We start from the raw sequence: 21,204 nt of genomic DNA, 5'->3' as shown, positions 1-21,204 counted from the left end.
CCATAGAAGCACAGAGTAAACAGAGCAGTAGAACGACTCACTGAATTTGAAATTGGCAGGAGTACACGCTGTGTTTATTCTTCCCTCATTCAAAGTATTAAAGCATATAAACTTCTGATTGCTCGACGATGACTTTCATTAACACGTTAAGTAGAGTTTCGTGGATAGTTGTGGTTTCAGCTCTCCGAATTCTACGTGCATTAAAAAGGGCTATCCCTAGCCAATTTCTCTGCAACAAGCACTGCGCTGGCCCTGCACAACGCTACTTCAACCAGGAAGATGACATATATTACATTTTTTAAAGTAAAGGATATTTAAAGTAATGTGAGATCTATATTATATTATATAATATATATATATATATATATATATATATATATATATATATATTATACCACGTTACTTTAAATATGCTTTGTACAGGGTTACCCAAGCTCTTGCAGCATAAACTCACTTGGCCCTTCATAATGTGAAGCCAGAGAGATGAAATTGCAACTCTCCAGTCAAACACTGTTGAAAACCACAAAGATTACATATACATAAAAAACAACTCATAAGGAGAATAAAATATGAGACATACCCTGTACATTAGCGCTGTTCCCATGAAATATGAAACAGCACAGATTAATGAATTGTAGCAGATCGAGGGGAGCATTAAACAGTATGTCTACTTTCTTTAACCAGATATAACATTTGTAAACTTATTGATAAAATAACACACGCATACACACATTTACCTGGGTTGCAATACATTACCCTGAAAAGTGACACACAGCCCCCTTGCAGCAAATTAACTAAAAATTAGATGTAGGAAGAGTCTTCCTAGGTTGAAAATCTATTCCTACAATAGCATGTAATGTGAATAAGGCAGTACCTGTGTATTAATACTGACTAAAGCATTCCTTGCCTTTTGCACACTAAACGCAAGCCTTAAAACAGAAAGATAAGAAATCATCTTTGGTCACCATACTTTAGCCAATGTATTTTTTTTTTCCTCAAAATAAAAATTAAAAAAAAAATACAGCACTGATCATGGAACTGATCGTAAAGAACAGATTAACTAGATACACTATGTATCTGAAGGAAAAAAAATACATAATCTGATATAATCCAGATTATTAAAGTGCTCAGAGTGGTCATGAATGAGGCCAAATTACCCAGGCTTTTACACTCTAAATGCCTAAACGCAAGTAACATCCATTACTGAGCAACAGGCATTAGCCCCCCCCCCGAACTCGTACTTTAAGTGTTCCCCTTATTACATATGCCTAGCGCAGGAGAACCGCATCATAAAGATGCCACCTACTCTGCATTCATGTTGTTCATTTACAACTACTGCAAAAACAAAAAAGTGGTGGCCCCTCTAACTTTTTTCTGTACTCTACCTTAATCCAGTAGACTCTCAGGTAAAAGCAAGTCCCAGTACCGTAGTAAAGACTGTACCAGATGTTCACTGTCCGATTGTTTCTGTTCACAGTGTTTCATACATCGGGAAGCAGTCTTTGGCCCCCATAGAACTTCCATTTGGAATTAGGTTGCTTTCTGAGATTGGGATGGGGGCATCCACAGAACAAAACCAAGCATTATAAAGTGGTCCAGAATTTTGAGGGTCTCCTCAAGAAAGCATCAAATTAGCGGCCATGTCATTCTGACAAATTATCTGGCTTAAGCACTGTCGCTCGTGAACTGCAAATATTCGGGCAACAGGTGTTAAGATCTTGGCAAAGCACAACTGAACCGAAAGAGTCAGGTTACAATTTCATGGCATATATTCACTAAATTGAACACAGACTAAGTGGCATCACCTCACACAGGTACCACAAGGTTTGGATACTGGGAGTAGATCCCAAAACGCACGCGACTATACATAAGAGAAACAGGGGCTGGGGGATGTAGGTTCCCAGCACAGTCTTTTAGTCTGCTCTTATTTACAAGCAGGCATATCTTTTTATGAAAAATTCCTATTAAGAACAGAGATTATATATAATGATCCTATATTAAACCAACACATTTTGTATCTGGCAGGAACTGTTCTCTGCCAAATGCTGCAGGCTTACATGCTTCTGTCTCTTGGACAGAAAAGTAATTTTTAATCTCCTGTATATATCTTAGGAGCTCATCTACTGGTAGGCTTGTGCGTTTACACTGAGCTCATGCAGATATATATTTGTTTAAAATAGGCGGAAAAAAACACTACAGGTAAAGAACACATTTTTTTGGGGAAAAAAAAAAAAAGATAGAAATAATATAAATATGTAGGAGGAGACTAATTAGTACCGTCAGAATGAACCCAGATTCCCTGATTTACCTAGTTGTGGTTCAGGTGGTAATGCCTGGCTTGCCCAGGCTGCCGCAGTAACACGAGACTCTTGTTGCGTTCCAATACATACCTACTTGTTGTCTCCAGATATTATTAAAATGATGTATTTCAGGACCCTGTATGTTAGAAACAGCACTAAACAGAACGGGTTCTCAGATTCGCATAGAGCTGTGATCAGCACGTCCATACATCGTTTAAGATAAAACACCCAACCAATGGTGCAACCGCGTGGAGTACTTCTAAGGTTTGTGAAGGTCCCATCTTGCTTTTAACCCGGGGAAGCAGTTTCTCGCTGCTCCAACATGCAGTCCTAGAAGCGATGCACGCAGCGGGAATGTTAAGACATTGTTTGGCCAGGACACAGCATCTCTTGCGGCCGCTGTACGACAGAGGTGCCGGTTTCCATTGTTTTTCGGCTACTTCTAAATAGACACCATAGTCTCTGTGTCTGAAAGGCCTTCATTAAGTGCTCCTGCAATGCAGGTTTCAAGAGTTTTCTACAGAGTGGTCACACAGAGTGTTGCGATTCTGGCTGAGAGTCTGCCTTCTGCTTGAGACATCACTTTGTTCCAGTTATAACGTCACAGACCTGGGTGGGTGCTAAGATCCTTTACCTACAATGGGGTTTTCGCTGGAATGAAAGAAACAAATTAATGTAGCATATGTACAGAAGCGCTCATAATAGTTTATAACAGGCATGTCCAAAGTCCGGCCCGCGGGCCAATTGCGGCCCGCGTTCCGGACTGATGCGGCCCCCAAGTGAGCCACGGGACTTGGCGTCATCAGCCGGCGCAGGGAGAAGGAAAGCGCGAGATCTGGGCTTTCCTTCTCCCTGCGCCGGCACACACAGCCACACAGCGGTGGGCGCGGCTTCAGTGTTGTGCGCCGGGATCTGACAACAAACCCCGGCGCACAACAGCTGTTGCCGCGCGGATCGCAAGGGAGCAGTATCGGAGGTATTTACCGGACATCCGGCTTAAAATCACTCAAGGGAGCCGGATGTCCGGTAAAGACCTCCGATACTGCTCCCTTGCGATCCGCTCGGCAACAGCTGTTGTGCGCCGGGGTTTGTTGTCAGAAACCGGCGCACAGCACTGAAGCCGCGCCCACCGCTGTCCGTGCCCTCTGAACCCCGTGGCCTCGGAAGAAGAAGGAAGAACTGAAGAAGAAGAAGAGGAGCGAAGAGCAGGAAAAGGAGCTGTAAGGAGAAAAGAGGAAAGGTAGGAAAGCATACAGTGAGAGTGGATTGGTATATGTGTGTGGATTGGTGTATGTGTGTGGATTGGTGTATGTGTGTGGATTGGTATGTGTGTGTGGATTGGTGTATGTGTGTGGATTGGTGTATATGTGTGGATTGGTGTATGTGTGTGGATTGGTGTATGTGTGTGGATTGGTGTATATGTGTGGATTAGTGTATATGTGTGGATTGGTATGTGTGTGGATTGGTATGTGTGTGGATTGGTATATATGTGTGGATTGGTATATATGTGTGGATTAGTGTATGTGTGTGGATTGGTATGTGTGGATTGGTATGTGTGGATTGGTGTATGTGTGTGGATTGGTGTATGTGTGTGGAGTGGATTGGTGTATGTGTGTGGATTAGTATATGTGTGGATTGGTATGCGTGTGGATTGGTAAATGTGTGAGAGTGATGGGTGTTATGCTGTACCATTTCCAATGTATTTTTCATTATATAATTATGCTCTAAAGTACATCATAACTCCCATCACTCTATACTGTTCTATACAGTGGCAGAGCTGGGAGACAGAGGCCTTGCACCCCCACCGCAGGACTCCTGAAAGGTAAGTGAACTTCAAAGAGGGAGAGGGTAGATAGTTAGGAGGGGTAGATAGGGAGAAGGGAGTGAGAAGGGGTAGATAGGGCAGAAGGGAGCGAGAAGGGGTAGATAAGGCAATCATACTCCTATCATGCCAAGTCTGCGACTGCCTCCTGGAATCTGGGTATGCCTGGGCATGATAGGAATGTGATTGCTGTTAACAATTATATATATATATATATATATATATATATATTGTTATTTAATTGTTTTGTCCTATTTTGGTGTGTTACTTACTTTAAATAAAAGTATTAGATTTTTTTTATGGTGTGTGTGGGGGGTCATATTCAGTTTCGGCCAGGTAGTTTTAAAGTGTGTGGGGGGGGGTGCCACATACAGGATCCGCCCCGGGTGCCAAATACTCTAGGTACGCCCCTGCACTCCCCTACACAATTTCTTCATCAGATGCCCTTGTGGCTGTGTGTGCCGGCGCAGGGAGAAGGAAAGCCCAAATCTTGCGATCTCGGACGTCGCTAGATTTGGGCTTTCCTTCTCCCTGCGCCGGCACACACAGCCACAAGGGCATCTGATGAAGAAATTGTAGGCAGTGGCGGAACTACCGGGGTCGCGACTGCGACCGGGCCCTGGAGTTCTGCCAGTCAGGGGGGCCCAAGGGGTGCTGAGCGGTTGCTGAAAAAGGAGAGTGAGAAAGGGATAGATGTGGTATGCCGTTTTCAATAAACTTTGCATAAAATAGTTAATTTGCATTTCATTTTAATGGTTCAGAAAATGTCAGGCAAAATGGTCGGCCCTCGCACATGTTCACTTCATCAAATCTGGCACTCTTCGAAAAAAGTTTGGACATGCCTGGTTTATAATAATTAAAATGGTGCGTTTCTATAAATTACTTGATCAAAAGGCTTGTACCGTGTTAGCCGTGGAAAAACAAGAGAAAAGAATAGTTAAAATGATACCATTTATTGGCTAACAGAATTTAATCGCAAGCTTTCAAGACCAAGTTGTTAGGTCCCAAGGGACCTAGAAACTTGGTCTTGAAAGCTTGCGATTAAACTCTGTTAGCCAATAAATGGTATTATTTTAACTATTCTTTTCTCCTATAAATTACTTGGTAACCAAGCCCTGAAAGATCTACTTTTGCCATGAAAGGCTCAGCCCTAGAATGAGTTAAGGGTCTGACATCAGAAAACTTGTGGTTAAAATGTTTTTTCCAAACCTCCGCCATGATAAACCAAACAAGCTGCCCTGTCTTCCTGGCCCCCATGCCCGCTCCCCAGAGACATTTACTCTTCTTCATAAAAAGCACAAGCTCCAGGGGTTCATGACACCCCTGTGTACTACAAACGGGCACATCACGCCGGGCTTCTAATTATCACTAAGTATTGGTGCAATCAAACCTACATTTCACGTTCAGGAAGAAGCCCAGTTAAGGGTGAAAACCTATTTTTTTTTACATATCTTAGATACTTTTTATATATCACAGTGGACGTATTCTGTTATCGGAGACTATACACCTATGCCAACATATACTCACTGGCTGCCATATTTTGCACTGGTTGATCTTTTCTTATATTTATCATGCGGTTCATTCAGCTTTTCAATGATGGACTTTATCTGCTGGATGGTTTTGAAGGTTTCTACAGAGTCTTCTATCGTGAAATGGTAATCATTGTGTTCCATCGGTGGACCCTGGTACACTGCTATAGCGCCACAAGCCTCTGTAAATATACAGACATGTTTTTATACGATGACACTTTGTACATAAATTCCACTAATCCAATATACTGGCTTCTAAATAAATGGGTTAGGAGTATGCATTATTAATTACCAAGAAATAAAAAAACTACAATAAAAACAGGATACCTAAGCCTGCTTGGGCTGACCACGACAAACTGATTTTTGGTATTATTTCACAGAAAGTTTTCATGCCAGGGAGGAGAGACGGACGTGAGCCAATATTCATACATGTGTGCCATGTCTTCACCACAAATCACTACATTGCACAGCAACATAACACTTAAGGAACGCATCTCATACAATTATGTTTACATGATCTGGGAGATGATGTCCCGCGGGATGTTCCCAGCTGAACTGTACTAAGAAGCTGTTAGAACTTAGTAACTGACAAAGTTTAGTATTAAGAATATCAATCATAATACAATTAAATATTTTTTTTATTATACATAAACAGAAATTATAAAACATAAAAAAAAAACATCCCCGATAGCAATGGGAAACACCAATGTCTATGGCAACAGCCTACCAGTGGTGCTTTTGTGTCACATGACAATTAGGTCTCTTAAAAAACAAAAAAAAATACAAACAAGACAAAACGATTCTGCGAAAGATCTGGACAAACACTAACGGGAATGATTTTTCTAGCAGTGTGCTTGGCGTTACAGAAGACAGAACGACATTTTTAATATTGCTGTTCTATGCGGAATGCAGATCCGCAGAGTACACAATCTGTCTGCGCGGCGAGAGATATTTACACACACGCTTCACCACTATAGATTCTGCAGGAAACGTTACCTTCCATCTTTTGCAGCTTTGGCATGCTCATACTGAATAAGGAATAGATCCTCTCGCACTCACGGTCTCCATCTATGTCCAACGCAACGTCAGCTGGAACATCTCTGCAGAGTGAAGACGTGACACGCAGTGTAAGGCAGCTTGTGTTTCTTATTAGAAGGTATTGACGAGTTCGTTACATACTGTACCAAGCACAGAACAGCCTGACACGCAGCTGCTGGGACTTTATTCAATGTTCCTGTGTCAGGACTGAGATACAAGGCAGAAGGTCATACGGTGACAGATCCAAGTTTATGATCCCCGAATGCAAACTGCTGAAGTGTTCGGTTTGGTCTTATGCGTGCAATACGGACGACTTTGTACAAGTGTAGGGGAAAAAAAGGGTTTTGGTCTTGAAGGAATCAAAACAAATTCCCAAAGTGAAAATCTAGGTAGCCAAATGGGCAATTTGGAATCAAGGAAAGTTACGGGGACAATGTTATACGTAAAGATGTATGCAGAAAGACGCATGGATTTAAAAGGGAGAGGTGGGGTGAAGCAATGGTGAGGGAAACATGGAGCGATTATTTGGAAAGCGTTATATGTGTGTATCTATCTATCTAAGGGGTACATTTATCTGCAGGCTTTACACGTGGGAAATGTATAAGTTTTATCACAAACTTTTCCATATAAACCTCTGTATACCTTTGTATATGAAAATATTAGCTGTGATTTGTATAAAAATAGCAGTTTTTCTGTCTCTTCCACGCAACATGGAATTTAACACATTTTTTTATATTTAACCTAAAAGATATTTTAATCTCCATGAGTACAATGAAGCTACGTAAAGATGAGTAATTGTCTAAAGTAGACAACTAGCAGACGTAGTGGGGTGTCATCTTTTTTACCCGTGTATACTCACATGGTGCAGGGGCGGCAGCCAGCTGATGTCTCATGGGGGGCTTTGCAGCAGAGCCAGCTCCCATTCACAAAAGCAGAGGGATGGAACTTGCTGAGCCTCCTCTGATTGCGAAGGCTCACCCTGCTCAGTATCTCGATCCACTCGCTGGCTTCCACACAGTTGCTGGCCTGGATGTACAGAGGTTTCTCTCCATAAATGACCTGGAACATCTGCAAGAAACAGCCATAAAAGGATGATCACCCGCAAAGGCCAGGGAAAGGGCGCAGGACAAACACACAAAAGATAATAAGAATACAGGACCCTGTAAGCAGCATTCCTTGTGTGACAGCAGAAGTGGCAGAGGTTATTAGAGAATTGAAACAGGCATGGGACAGGACCAAGGGTTAACCGCAAAAAAAAAAGGCAAACTATATGGTGTTATCGGCTGTTAAACAACATGTTTCTGTGCGACAGCCATGGTTATTGCCATCACTTTAGCGAACGCAGGTAGATCCCGGCGTTACAGTTTATACCGCGCAGTCACGCCAGGATTGTCACACTTACATTGTTTTTATTAAAGGCACTTTCATCCAGCTTCTCAACAGCCAGGATGTTTCTTATAGGAATACTGAACGCAGGATCTTTATCTGCAAGGGAAAAAAAAGAGAGAGATGCCAATAAGTATAGGCAACCGCAGGCTGCGGAAAGGAGGGGGTATTTTACCGCTCTTGGGATTTTGCCCCTGGGATCAATCCCCCTGCGTGGCCATTTGGATTGGTGTGGAAGCAACGCAACAGTTTGTAAGTTAAGTAAACTTAGATGAAGGACCGCCATGTCGTTTTGATTCATTAGAGAGATTGATGAAACACCTAGTGTTCCTAGTGATTACGCCTTTGGATTTAAGACCAGATAAATCCACCAACAGCAATAGAAGCCGTCAGGCATGCCCTGTGCTTATTAATCATTCTCCCATGGCGCATGGAAAAATCTGGCCCACTTCTTACGCAGAACTGCTGTTATCCTCACATCATACTGTAGATTAAGATGCAATAACCAATAATAATAATCCGGAAGGTGCCAGTTATCCTTTCAATTCATCTTTTACTTATTTTCAAAGAAAGCCTGTCAGAGGTTTTATGTCACTTGTGATGCTTTTTTGTGAATCGGCTACCACATTTCACAATGAAATTATAAGCATTTCCTTGACTTTTAGGGTTTAAGCAGGCACTGTACTTTTGTACTTGTCTCTTAAAATAATCTTGAGTCAACATCTATAAACACAGATTTTTCTGTTGCTCTGTTTTCTGTAAAGTTGATCAATTCATGCTTCGGGGGGGGGGGGGGAGCGCGCCATCGTTCTTGCTGGGATCTTTTTTCCCACTACACATAGATACAAACGCATGCTCCTGTTAACCCTTCCATAGTCCAAAAAATCAAAGATAGATAAACATTACTGGAATAACATGTTATGTTACCTTTTTGCTTGTGGTAACTGAACTCTCTATTGGTTAACGAAAACCAGCGCTTTTTGAAATTCTTTTTGCGGATACGGTTCCGTCCCTGTGCGCGTTTATACATCTCACTGCCGGGAGAGAAGGTGAACAAACGGATGAAGGATAGTTGTATGTTTTATAGGGTGGATCTATGCATGGAGAAGTTGAGACGTAAACAATCTATTCCAGTTCAGAAAGAACAGTTCATTGCACTAAAATTTGAGTTAAGGAATAGATAACAGCTTTCCACAACATTCCCCTATGCGATTTGTAGACTGTATTAGTGTGAGTGTAATGATGTATTTTATAGCCCAATTCTGCTACCTACCCCCAGCCAATCAAGCACATCTTCAGGAACAGGGTAAGTGGCAGAGGGGGTAGAACTGCAATGGTCTGAAATTAGCCCAGACTTCACCAATTTATTTGCCCGTTATGATCTTTTTAAAGCCCTTTTATCTCTAAATATGTGGACGCTATCAGTTTGCATCAGCTGTATCTTTTCTGTTATTAGGAAGCTTTCAAGGCTTGAGCAGTATGGACCCCTGTGGTCCCCAAAGCTAAATGCGACTGTGTATTTTTTTTTCTGTTGATCCAATAAAATCCATTTTGACTTAAGAATCCATCATCGTTTAGACTAATACTACCATATCCATTTTACTATATGTTATTCCAAAGCACTATAACATTTTGGTGAATTTAAGAATGTATGTTGACTATAGCAGATCATCTTGAAGTTCAGGCGGGTGTATAAGAAATTCTGAAAGTACCAGAGGACTAAAACTACAGAAACTTCTCACCCTTCTTTCAGTATGACTGACTCGCTAACACTACTTGGCTCTTTGCTTTCAGTAGATGAGATTTCCTCCAGAAACTGTAAAAGAGAAGACATGAGGTAGGACCATAACAAAGCACTGTTTGGGTACAATGGGACCCACAAAAGTACATTAGTCAGTAAACATAGGTTGGGGTGCATTACACTTTTGCTGCTATGAAGGGGTTGCAGATTACAGCACAGGTAATATTACATTATTGTATAGATCGTGGGCCACTAGTAGCACTTGAGCTGTTAATAGCATTAATCCCGATCCTTCCACAGCAAACAGTTCTGGCACCACCAACTCAAATGGTACACTCAAAAAGGACTATGTCCAGAAGAAAAGTTTCTTGCCAATGCCAGGATTAGACACCATTTATGCATGCTACAAGTTTCAAGGAACTGATCAACGGAGTAACACGACGGTACCTTTTTTACGGCAACTGTATACGTTTCCTCATCAAACATCTTGAAAAAGTCGCACATGTATGGTTCCTTGAAACTAGACTATAAAAAGGGGAAATAATGCATTGAAGAAGTTTTGTTTTCACATATAGGCATACGGTACAGCAAGGTCTTACGTGAACTTACGGACTTGCTTTTTAACAAACTGCCAACACTTCCTAAGGTCTGGATGGTTTTTGACACTAGAGTCAGAATCCGAGATGTCTGTGCATCCTGATACAGAATACAAAAAAGCAAATTGTAGATAAAACTCAGTTCAGTTCAGGGTAAATGCATTTTCAGAGGAGCTACCAATGCAGTTTTCACTCTCCGTGGTCTAAAATGCCATATTTTGTTCCCCATACGGATTAACAAACTTCATGAAAACTACGCCACGAGCCTCAAGAAGAGAGTCACTGCAACTGAAATTCTGACAGCTGCATTCTATGACCAGCTGTTTCCTCAAGGCAAAAAATAACGCTTGTGGACTCTATTTTTGTGGGTTTTGCGCCAACAAAAAGTAACTCACCGGATGGTGTGGACGGAGGTGGAAGCTGTGAGGAGATACGATAGCCACAGCAAAGAATCGCAGGAACACAAAACTACTGACCGCCGAATACTGCACATGAGGGTCCTCTACAGAACACAAAGAAAATACAACAATGAGGATGCGGGCTCAAGGATTCCAACCCTTTCAGACTAAGGGGAGCCAACATACATTGCACCAATGAGTATGTGGAAATTAGGTTTATACTCAAATCAATGCACTGCTCCAACACTGAAAGGATTAAATACAGACATCTCGGCTACAGAACTCAATGTCCAGCACATACAGGTGTCTCCTGCACCGCTGGCTGGCATATCACTGAACCAAAGAAACTATTTTAAACACTGCATGTGAACAGTCAATGTTAAATGGTATGGTCCATAACAGAGAGATAACTAAACGCACAGTGTGAACTCCTTGTGAAGTCCATGCCCATTTGAAACTTTTCTGTAGAGGGTGGGACACCGAGACACAAACTAATAAATGTAGTCATCATGTAATAAGTTCTTTAAACATGGCAAATTAAAACAAAAACATGTACAGACACACAAATCTATGCATTCAAAAAACAATGTGTCTAGGCAGGTTGTGCATGGATATATCTTACCACCCAACCTCATATGCTTATGAAGCATACAGCTGGCAGGGGCAGCAGACACCTGTACCTGCACACACAGCGTGAAATGACGGCAATACAAGGCTGGAATGGAATAGAATGTGTTTTTTTTGTTGTTGTTTTTTTAACATAGCAGAGAAGATTACAAAAAAATACAAAATGAAAAGGATGGGGAGCCACAAGAGCGTCCAGCTGACGTGCAGTAGGATGACGGCAGTGCAGAGACAGAGACAAATGCTGGAATACAAACTGAATGTGACTGCGCAAAACTTCTTCATTCAGCTGCCTCCTCTGTCCTAATACCTCAGTAGCAAGAAGCAGCTAAACAAGACAAAGCGAAGACTCTGAGCAACTGCAAATGATGAGAAGAGTCACCCAACCACAGACAACTACCCCATACCCTATGCAGCGATACATACCAATCATGCCACAACCAACCTCCAACACTATGGACAAGCACCCCAGCACACAAAAGGTGATAGAAACCTAACACGGCAACTACAGGAGACAATACAGTGCAATGCAGCTGCACCATCTTATTCCTAACAGTAGCAAATTACTAATCCGCAAGCTATCTACAAACAGAGGACAACCTCAAGACTGCCATACCTCGCTGGATTTTATTCCAGACCTAAATGACCCGCTGGAAAGAGCGCTTGGCTATAATGTATTTACTTTCAGGGATTTAGCCTTTAAAACAAATTCTTTAGGGATTACATTTTACAGCAGATCTATCAACCATGTATCTTACACAGCCAATAAAAAGAACACTTACCAATAACCGATTATTCTTGTTACCCAGTGTAGTTAATTTAGAGATATTCAGCGCTGAGTATACTTAACCTCAGCAAAACACGTTCGGTGTCATGTAGGGCACGGCCCGCGTATGCAATTCCTGCCCTCTCCTAAATGCACCTCCCTTCTACTTCTTACAGAATCGGTCATCACCAACTACCATTACAAGGTGTTAAATGGATGCGATCACAATGGAAACTGAAGGACTTCCGACCAGTTAGCATTTTAGCAGAACAGTAAATAATGGTCAAAGTGGGTTTTGCCATACACAAGCTTATTTACAAATGAATGTAACTTGGCAATGACACTCCCCACATGTACTTGTGTCCCACAGATCATAAACATACTACTACGATGACATTACAGAAAAAGGATGGTTGGTTATGGTTATCAGAGAGCACTGATAAAAAACAAACAGAATCTCTCTCTAAATGACAAGGACATTTTTTTCTAATTTGTCCTGTTCACTAAAGAGTAATTTGTTAGCGCTCATAAATCAATGAATCAGTTCTTACTAGGGAAATGCTTGACAGCCATGTGTCGGAGGGCGGAAAACAAGTCGCACATCACAGTGGGGCAGCTCATGCTGGAATTTACTATGCACGAGAAGACCTTGTCAACATAGTAGCGCAGATTTTCCTGCAGAGGAGACAGAAGAAAGCATTAGGACATCCGCTCCCAGAGCGACAGAACATTCTAAACAGAACCGAACCAGCCTTCAGCCAGAATCTCCGGGAAAATACTCCACTGGGCCACCAAGTTACCTCCTTCAATATCTGCGCAAGGGAGCGGCATTTGGCTCCACCCAGATCCCACCCACTTCCGGCCCCCAAAGGCTGTGAAAATGCAAATAGCTTGGGGTAATTCACTAAAGGGAGACTTGTGGTTTCAACCCTTTCACTTCACTACTTATTATAAAGGGCCGCCACTAGTTCTAAGATAACCGTGAATATTGCATAGTTTAACATATTAAGAGACTTTCAAGAACTTCCACATAATACATAACACAGGGCTAAACGAGGTCTTCTTGCAGCAGAAGCTCACCGGGGTTGGCTTTTCATAATGTACAGTAAAGTCGAGGAGCTGAAACACAAATCTCCTTCAAACTCCCCCTTTAGTGAATAGACCCCCAATGTGCGGCCAAGTTGTTTGACCCGGTAAGATGTCTTTAACTAAAAGGTATTCTGTGCTCTGAAGATTGCCCCTAGGTACTTATAATGTATATAAAAGCTTCAATACATCACAACAAGGAATCCATTTTCAAACCATAGAATTCTCATGAAATACTGGTGTGGCTCTTAAAAAGCATTTACTGAATACATTGTTTTCTCTTATGTAACTGGGCATTTATCAGGAGAATGCAGGAAAACGTGCGTTAACATTTTGTAACACATCCTATGGCAACAAAAGATTTACACGTACACATCCCAGCATGCAATTGACGAACTCCCTCCCCGACTGCCTGCATATTTACTAACACTTTAAAGCTTTGTGACTTTCTTTAAGTTGGTGTGAACCAGGTGGTTTAGGGCAGACCAACGCTGCAAATCCACAAAAGCATGTTCGGAATTTAAAATGTAGCATACAGGCAGTATTTACGTTCTTTTCATGATTATCATGTTTATTTTGGGATCAAGGCGGCTTTTAACACTCACTTTATGATTGTCCACATTGTCTCCTTCTTTGAGCCGAATAGGATCTAGTTCACAAGCTTTAGGAGATTCACATATCTGAAACATTTACAATACTTTATTACAAACGCAGTCCGAATAAGGCCTCAGGACATGTAGCATAAGACCTGTTAGTTTATTATTTTGGTGTATTTAATTCTGAATGTCATTTACACAAGTTACTAGAAAATATTCCATACAATGGGAGACACGGGAGAGAAACGGAACACCACCTAAATCTGATGCCCTGGTATTTATGCGAGACTGCGTTGGACTTTTTTGGGGTATATTTGTTAGATTTTATAATATTTTAAAGACAAAAGTTAGACATCAATGTTAAATAAAAAAAAAAAAAGGTTCAGGATTCACAGTTTTTAAAGCACATCAGATATTACATATGCTTCATTACAGTTTGTACCAGATTGTATTTTAGCTTTTAGGGGCAAAATCAAAAGAACTCTCGTCTGTTGGTTTATTTAGAAACTATTGGTCATATTAGACTCTACATACTGTTGCGGATCAATCTTCAAAAAGTCACAGAGATTATCTTCTCACCTCATCTAGAACATGCTTCAGAGTCACTTTCAGGTAGTGGTCCCCAACAAGCTTCATGGTCTCATCCAAACACCGCGTAGCTAAAGAGTTACCTCTGAAAATGGTGTTTGCTTCCCTGTTAAACAGATAAACATAAACTGATGCCCATTGTGAAATAACATGGTCCTAGGTCATTCCCACCACGACATAGGATGGTTTTGTAAGCAGTGCTAAAGTATGGTACATACTGCGTATCATTCAGATCCAGCTGGGCAATGGCCGATACAAAAGGAACCAGCTTCTGGTGGTGAAGGAGGAGCCGGACGAGAGGAAGGACAGCGTCATACTTATCTCGGCAAACTTCTCCCAGAATAAAGGCAGCTGAAGCAGAAATGGGCTACAAAAAGGACACAAAATGAGAAAACCACTGAAGCTAAATAATCCATGAGATTAGGCATTTCCAAGAGACGAGAACGCCATCTGCGCTAACATATATTTACCTTGACATCTGGGGATTTTACCATCAAGTTTCTAAGAGAGGTGTAATGCTCCGAAGACAGGACATAATCCTCTGTGTAACCGATACTCAGTCTCAGTGACCCCAAATCGTCACATTTAGAAGGTTTGTTCCCATTGTCCTTTGGCTGCAGAAGATACCTGAAAGCATTAAAATGCAAATACTACTTTCAATATCGGTACACATTTAGCACAGCATTCTGTGTGTTCATCAGTGTATGGCAGACGTTTACAGTAGCATTTAAAGTCTTAAATTACAAGATGAGATGGAACTGTGGTATCAACTATAGAACCATTTGTCTTGGCCCAGAATGGCCTTGTGTACAATCACAAATGGGGGGGGGATATATCAATAAAAAAAATTTTTTGCCCACAATGTTAAGAAAAAATACATTTAGAAACATTTTTAAAGGAATGTCTACCTCCCTACACACATTTTCTATGTATAACACCTATATATACACATAAGTACTCACTAAGGAGACTTAAGTTCAAATAGTGAAGCTGTGAAACCAGGGTCTCATTAGCCCCTCTGGAAACGTTGTGTGAATCACATGCCTAGATGACTCCTTCTATCCATTTGCACACAAAAAAGCATTAACGTGAGACACGTGAGGACTAGTGAGTACCTTTGATGAACAAGACAGTAGCACCCACCTTACTCCATCCTATATCAGTAGGTTGACCTCTAGAGCTTATCACCTTCTCATTGACACAAAGATTGTCAGTTACTATACTCCAATACTCCTAACAGGCTAGGGTGCACTCAAGTGGTTATTAAACTAGCAGAGCCCTGAAAGGAAGGCATTGTTTGAGCCACCTGTGTCCCTTTGAGGAAACCCTGAAAACGTGCATCATTTGGGGCACGCGACTGTGACATACCATAAACATGATATTTTTGTTTCTAGAAGAAAGCCAAACATTTTCTGGTAAAATACGTAATGGACAACGAAGGGCTCCCTTATCTCAGGTCATGTATCACGTACATATCTTTGTGTAGATTCTGATGGCAATGTTTCTTACCACGCCTTGTGCGACGAGTCATTCCTCAGAACCTTCACTGAAATCCTAATTTCTCCAAGAAACGCCTGTGCGAGATTTCCATAGTTCCATAGATCAACCCTGCAAGTAGAAATGAAACAATGCAGTCAAACCTTCCACGCGCGGTTATTTGGTGGGGAATCCAAGGGTTGGATAAAGTGGAGAACCCTCCCAATACTAAATTGTTGGGTTGTACAAGCAGCCAAATAATTAATAAAATAATCTAGGTAACAATTCACACGCTACCTGCACAGATCCTAGTCAGACAATGGCTACCCTGTGGCTCCCAGGCTGGTTTTAGAATATGAAAAAGTATTTTCCGAAACCAACAATAATGGGGTATCCAGGATCCCAATTCATAAAACTAAAAACAAATGGCTTTTCTCATTCTGTGGCAGAAGAATGACCAATTAAAACTAGTTCACGTACACACATTAACCAAAACATATTTGTCTTGCTCTTTAAAGTATTATACGTTTCACCTCCTATATATAGCCGAGGGACAAAGTGTTCTGCAAGAATTTCTCCAACAGCTTCTGAATGCCTAATGCGGTACGGGAAATAGATTGTTGGACAAAACCCATTCATCCGAGTCTGTTTCTTCCAGACGAAGAAGGCAGAAAGATTATAATGGATGCGGTAGATATTGTCTGTGGTAGTTACATCGCACCGAAGAATCTCTCAGCTTCTAAGCGCTAATCTCCTATGTACCAATCTACAAAGCAGCGTTTTGCTAATCACACCAAGATTAAAAAAAACACAACAAAAAGACAGATCAGATGAAAAAGCAACTATGTTTGGCCAGTAGCTTTACAAAAACATCGTGAAGATCAAAAAGTTTTGTTTTCCATTAGAAGGGGCACAATGAACTGTGACGCATGAAATCTCCTGGAAACAGTTGGCAATAAAAAAAAATGCATGCTGTTACCCTGCCCAGCACTACAATGTTAAGAGAGCGTTGCAGGGGGGTATTATTTTGCGTAACTGTCAGAAGGGCATAAAACAAAAGGCTGTGCACAGAACAGAGCTGGGCACCTGTGGCCCTTCAGCAGTCGTCTTACTACAATTCCCATCTACTCTTACCAAGGCTGAGAGTATGATGGCAGCCAGAGAGCTGAAGGTGCCAAGTGCCGTTTTACTGACTACACAGCGCCCCCCGGCAGTGACAGGAATTGCACTCAACACACAAACTGCAGACACATGCACCTGCCCCTCTGCTTACCATCCAAGGCATGTCTGTGAAAACAGCAGGTGAAGGGGGCAAGAAGAAAATAAAAAAATCAAACCTCTGTGTGGGAGCAGATGAAATCTTGTGCACATAACATTTTTTACAGCACAACGAAAAAGAGAGGTTATTACTGGTAAAAAATATTTACAGTAATTGCCAATACAGAGAGAGCCATCAACTTTGTCTCCCTTTTAAGTAAAATTTGTAAAACAGGCTAAAAAAGATGTGAAGCTGAAATATTAATAAAACCTTCATAGTTTAGAATATAAGGTTTAATACAAAGGTTGATGTTAATTTAGTCTAGGTGAAGCATATTTAGCGCAGTATGAAGGCCATTGTGGTTGTGTGATTCAAGCTTACAGAATGAATTCATTAAAAAGGTTTTAACACCCACCCAAAAATCCAGATTCAATAATCTGGAATCTTAGTTATTCAAATATACAATGTTCTAACACGACATGATTCTTACGCTGTAGGGAGGGCTGTGCAGGCTACAATAAAGGATTATTAGGAGTGACGAGATGACAGAGGAGGTGGGGGACAAGAACGACACAATGTACGCTATTGTGTTCGTGTGTATACCGAAACATAACATATACAAACCTCACTTCAAGCTTCTCGATATCCTCTTCTTCCACCTGAAACTGAGACTTCTTTGTGTAGCTGCTTGACCGCGTCACCTGAGACATTAGAAACATAACGTAATTAACATAGGAAGGCCACCCCGACATATTCACTGAACAGAGAGTTTCAGGCCATTTGAACATAGCAGCGCTAGGGCGGCTCATGGGACAAGTGGAAACCACTAACCAGGTCCAGGCAGAGTATGAATACTGGCCTGACTGGAGCTGCAATAACTTTTCCATTTACTAGGCTCCAGCTATTAAGAAAGATAAACGTGTCCTACAGTCCTGAAAGCTTAAGCCTCTTGAGACAAAGCAAATCCGAGCACTAGACGTGCAAAGGCAAATCACAACTACAACAAAATGTGCAAATTAAATGGACACTCCAGCCATCATATGCACATTAGATTTTTCGTGTGTCCGTTTTTGGAAATGCATTGAGCCCGGTCCCCGCTTTGTCCCATGGAGATGGCTTCAAGCTGCCAGTCGGCAGCAAGAATCACAGGAAAGGACATGCAGCAGCTACCTCAGGTAAGTGCTTTTTGGAGAATGCATACTGAACTATGCAAGAGTCATTTCAGTAAACTCTTTATGTAAGCAGGGTACTTACACCTCTTTTAAGACATGCCCATCTCAGAGCTACTCAAGGGCACCCAACTTTCAGGTACCTACTGCGCTGCTTATGATTCAAACTTTAGCAACCCACTTCAAACTGCAACGTGACTTCATCTGCTGCCTGCGACGTTCAATAGCACCTGTGCTATAGCTGATAACCAATGACCTTCATGTTCTGGCCACAAAAAATGCTTTCAATGTCTCTTCCACAGAAGCAAAACAAGCTTACATACAAGGAAATTATGAGTTACCTCAAAGTAGAATTTCTCATTGAACTGTGGGTTGCTGGTTTTCTTCTTTACCTTGGTTTTCTTTTGATCATTTCTGAAAGGAAATTAAGGGTGTAAAACATATGTAATATTCATAGAAAGCAAAAAAAGTAGTAATGTAACCAAACCAATAGATTTGGTTTCTCTGAAGTTTAAGTATTAAATAACTTAAACTTCACAATCTTAATTGTGCATGGATGAAGTTTTTTTATACAGTAAGTACACTATATGACCAAAGGTATGTGGACGCCCCTCCTAATTAGAAAGTTTACTGAGCATTCACATTGCTTAGTGTCCAATTAGCAAGTTGCATCTTATGAAATGTTCTTGCAAATGATTAGTAAGAGATACAAGCGCTGACAAAGTCCTGATATCAAGAGAGCCTACATTATATGACCAAAAGTATGTGGACATCCCTCCATGTCCTCCCTCCATGGCATAGGCACAGGATACCAGCTTTACCACAGCAGCTCAGCCGAGAAGCAGCAGACAAAAACACGCTCACAGAGAGGGGCTCCCGAGAGCATAAAAATCACCTGTCCTGTCGCAGTTCTCAATACAGAGATCCAAACTGCCTGTGGAAGTAACATCCTAACATCGGCACACACACTGTGCGTTCAGAGCTTCATGAAACGGGTTTTCATGGCTGAGCAGTAGCCTAGAAGTCAAAGATCACTATGCGAAATGCCAAGTACCGGCTGGAGTGGGGTAAAGCACACCGCCACTGGACTCTGGAACAGTGGAAACGTGTTCTCAGGAGTGATCAAATAGGCTTCACTATCTTCACTGATGGACAAATCTGAGTTTGGTGGATGCCAAGAGAATGCTACCTACTAGACTGCATAGGGCCTACTACAAAGATTGGTGGATGAAGGGTAATGGTCTGAGGCCGTCTTCCAGGGTTTGGGTTAGACCACTTAGTACCAGTGAAGGGTAATGTTAATGCTTCAGCATACCAAGACATTTTTAGACAATGCTATGCTTCCAACTTTGTAGTGCATTTAGGGAAGGCCTTCTCGTCCACCATCAATACCTGACGTCACAAATGCTCTACTGAAGGAATGGGCACACTTTCCCAAAGACACAGTCCAAGGCCTTGTGGAAACCCTTCCCAGAAAACAGGAGGCTGTTATAACGGGAAAGGACAGGCTTACTCCATTTTAATGACCATGGTTTTGTAATGGGATGTCCAACAAGCTTATATAGGTGTGATGGTCAGGTGTTCACATACTTTTGGTCCCACAGCATAGAAATACTGAGCATTTACACTGTTTTAACAAACAGAGTGAAAGGAAGAAGCCAGATGATATCACATGTAGGAAGCAGAAACCACTTATAAGAAATAATGAAAGAAATGAACAGATCTGTTATACATACCGAGAGGGGCCAACAAAAGATACTGTGGCATATGAATCACAGCTCTGCCCGTTGACAAGGGGTAACCCTTCACATTCCAGTATACTAAAATTAGACAATCTCATGTAAGGAGTCTCAAAGATAAACTATTAAGACAATAATGTTAGTGTTTAAGGTTTATTACAATTTATTGTAAAGCAATTTTTCTACATTATATAAGAGTTTATGTCTTAAAGGCACACACGAGCCATCATGCAGAGAGAATCATTGGACCATGGAGGAGGCTTTCTCCTAGTAAGTAAATTATTTTTGGTTGAATAAATGCATAGGAAAGAAGTTACAAAGTACTTTCAAAGTATTGTTCTGGGGCACCCTGGGAAACCTCTGTGTCCTTTTCAACATCTTCTCTGCTCTAAGGCAGAACAAAATAACCTTATTACAGAAATTTTTTTTTATTATTTTTTTTTTACCGAAAATAAAGTAATAAGCTCAATATTTATAACCCTCATAATCGCATTTTTTATACTGCAACAAGCCACGCAAGAAAATACGAATAATTTTTGTCTGATGACGCGGCGGTGGTAGAGAAAACAAAACATTTGCATACACAGTCAATTATAAGCAATTAGAAAGCATTTCAACATCGGATCTTTGTTGTCATATCAACTTACCTAGTGAATCAGTAAACAAACTTGGTTTTTAATTTACTTTGTGGCGGCCTTACGGGCTATGAACAGGCCACACGAGAGATCTCTAGCGTATTAGTGGGACATGTAAAACGCCCTGTGTTTTCATATTAAATGTGGTATCTAGCATATTACTATAAAGACACAATACACTGGAGATATTTTTATTGAAAAACCCTCAATGAGGAAATGAAATGAGTGCTACAAGGGACCATAAGGTATACTATAAAACATGTCAGTGAACAAAATACCAAACAATACCAGTCGACCAGCAGGTACAGCCTAACATGGAGCCAATATACAAAAAGACACATGATTGACTCTTGTATTTGAGGGAGCCAAAGGACAGATCCACCTAAACCACAAGCCCCAACCCAGCACAATCCATCAGTAAACTTAGACAAAAACTTCTAGAAATTTAAAATCTACA

The 21,204-nt window shown here is 41.3% G+C and overlaps 1 protein-coding gene across 1 annotated transcript in view; it reads right to left on the bottom strand.

Moving 5' to 3' along the window:
• Positions 1-2,241: 2,241 nt before the first annotated feature.
• The window catches only part of RASA2 (RAS p21 protein activator 2), a 33,282-nt gene continuing 14,319 nt past the window's right edge, over positions 2,242-21,204 (bottom strand). Inside the window, exons 6-24 of the mRNA XM_053460563.1 lie at positions 20,110-20,193; positions 18,715-18,787; positions 17,829-17,905; positions 15,980-16,078; positions 14,941-15,097; positions 14,689-14,837; positions 14,462-14,576; positions 13,892-13,966; positions 12,752-12,875; positions 10,808-10,914; positions 10,426-10,512; positions 10,264-10,341; positions 9,818-9,891; positions 9,003-9,109; positions 8,092-8,174; positions 7,549-7,757; positions 6,648-6,751; positions 5,650-5,833; positions 2,242-2,951 (exon numbers count right to left, since the gene is read on the bottom strand). Coding sequence (XP_053316538.1) covers positions 2,921-2,951; positions 5,650-5,833; positions 6,648-6,751; positions 7,549-7,757; positions 8,092-8,174; positions 9,003-9,109; positions 9,818-9,891; positions 10,264-10,341; positions 10,426-10,512; positions 10,808-10,914; positions 12,752-12,875; positions 13,892-13,966; positions 14,462-14,576; positions 14,689-14,837; positions 14,941-15,097; positions 15,980-16,078; positions 17,829-17,905; positions 18,715-18,787; positions 20,110-20,193 — 2,017 coding nt within the window. The 3' untranslated portion in view covers positions 2,242-2,920. The remainder of the gene's footprint in view (positions 2,952-5,649; positions 5,834-6,647; positions 6,752-7,548; positions 7,758-8,091; positions 8,175-9,002; positions 9,110-9,817; positions 9,892-10,263; positions 10,342-10,425; positions 10,513-10,807; positions 10,915-12,751; positions 12,876-13,891; positions 13,967-14,461; positions 14,577-14,688; positions 14,838-14,940; positions 15,098-15,979; positions 16,079-17,828; positions 17,906-18,714; positions 18,788-20,109; positions 20,194-21,204) is intronic.

This window comes from Spea bombifrons, chromosome 3 (assembly GCF_027358695.1).
Source record: "Spea bombifrons isolate aSpeBom1 chromosome 3, aSpeBom1.2.pri, whole genome shotgun sequence".
NCBI lineage: Eukaryota > Metazoa > Chordata > Amphibia > Anura > Pelobatidae > Spea > Spea bombifrons.
The sequence above is the reverse complement of the archived record's forward strand: the minus strand, read 5'-3'. Positions and strand labels throughout refer to the sequence as shown.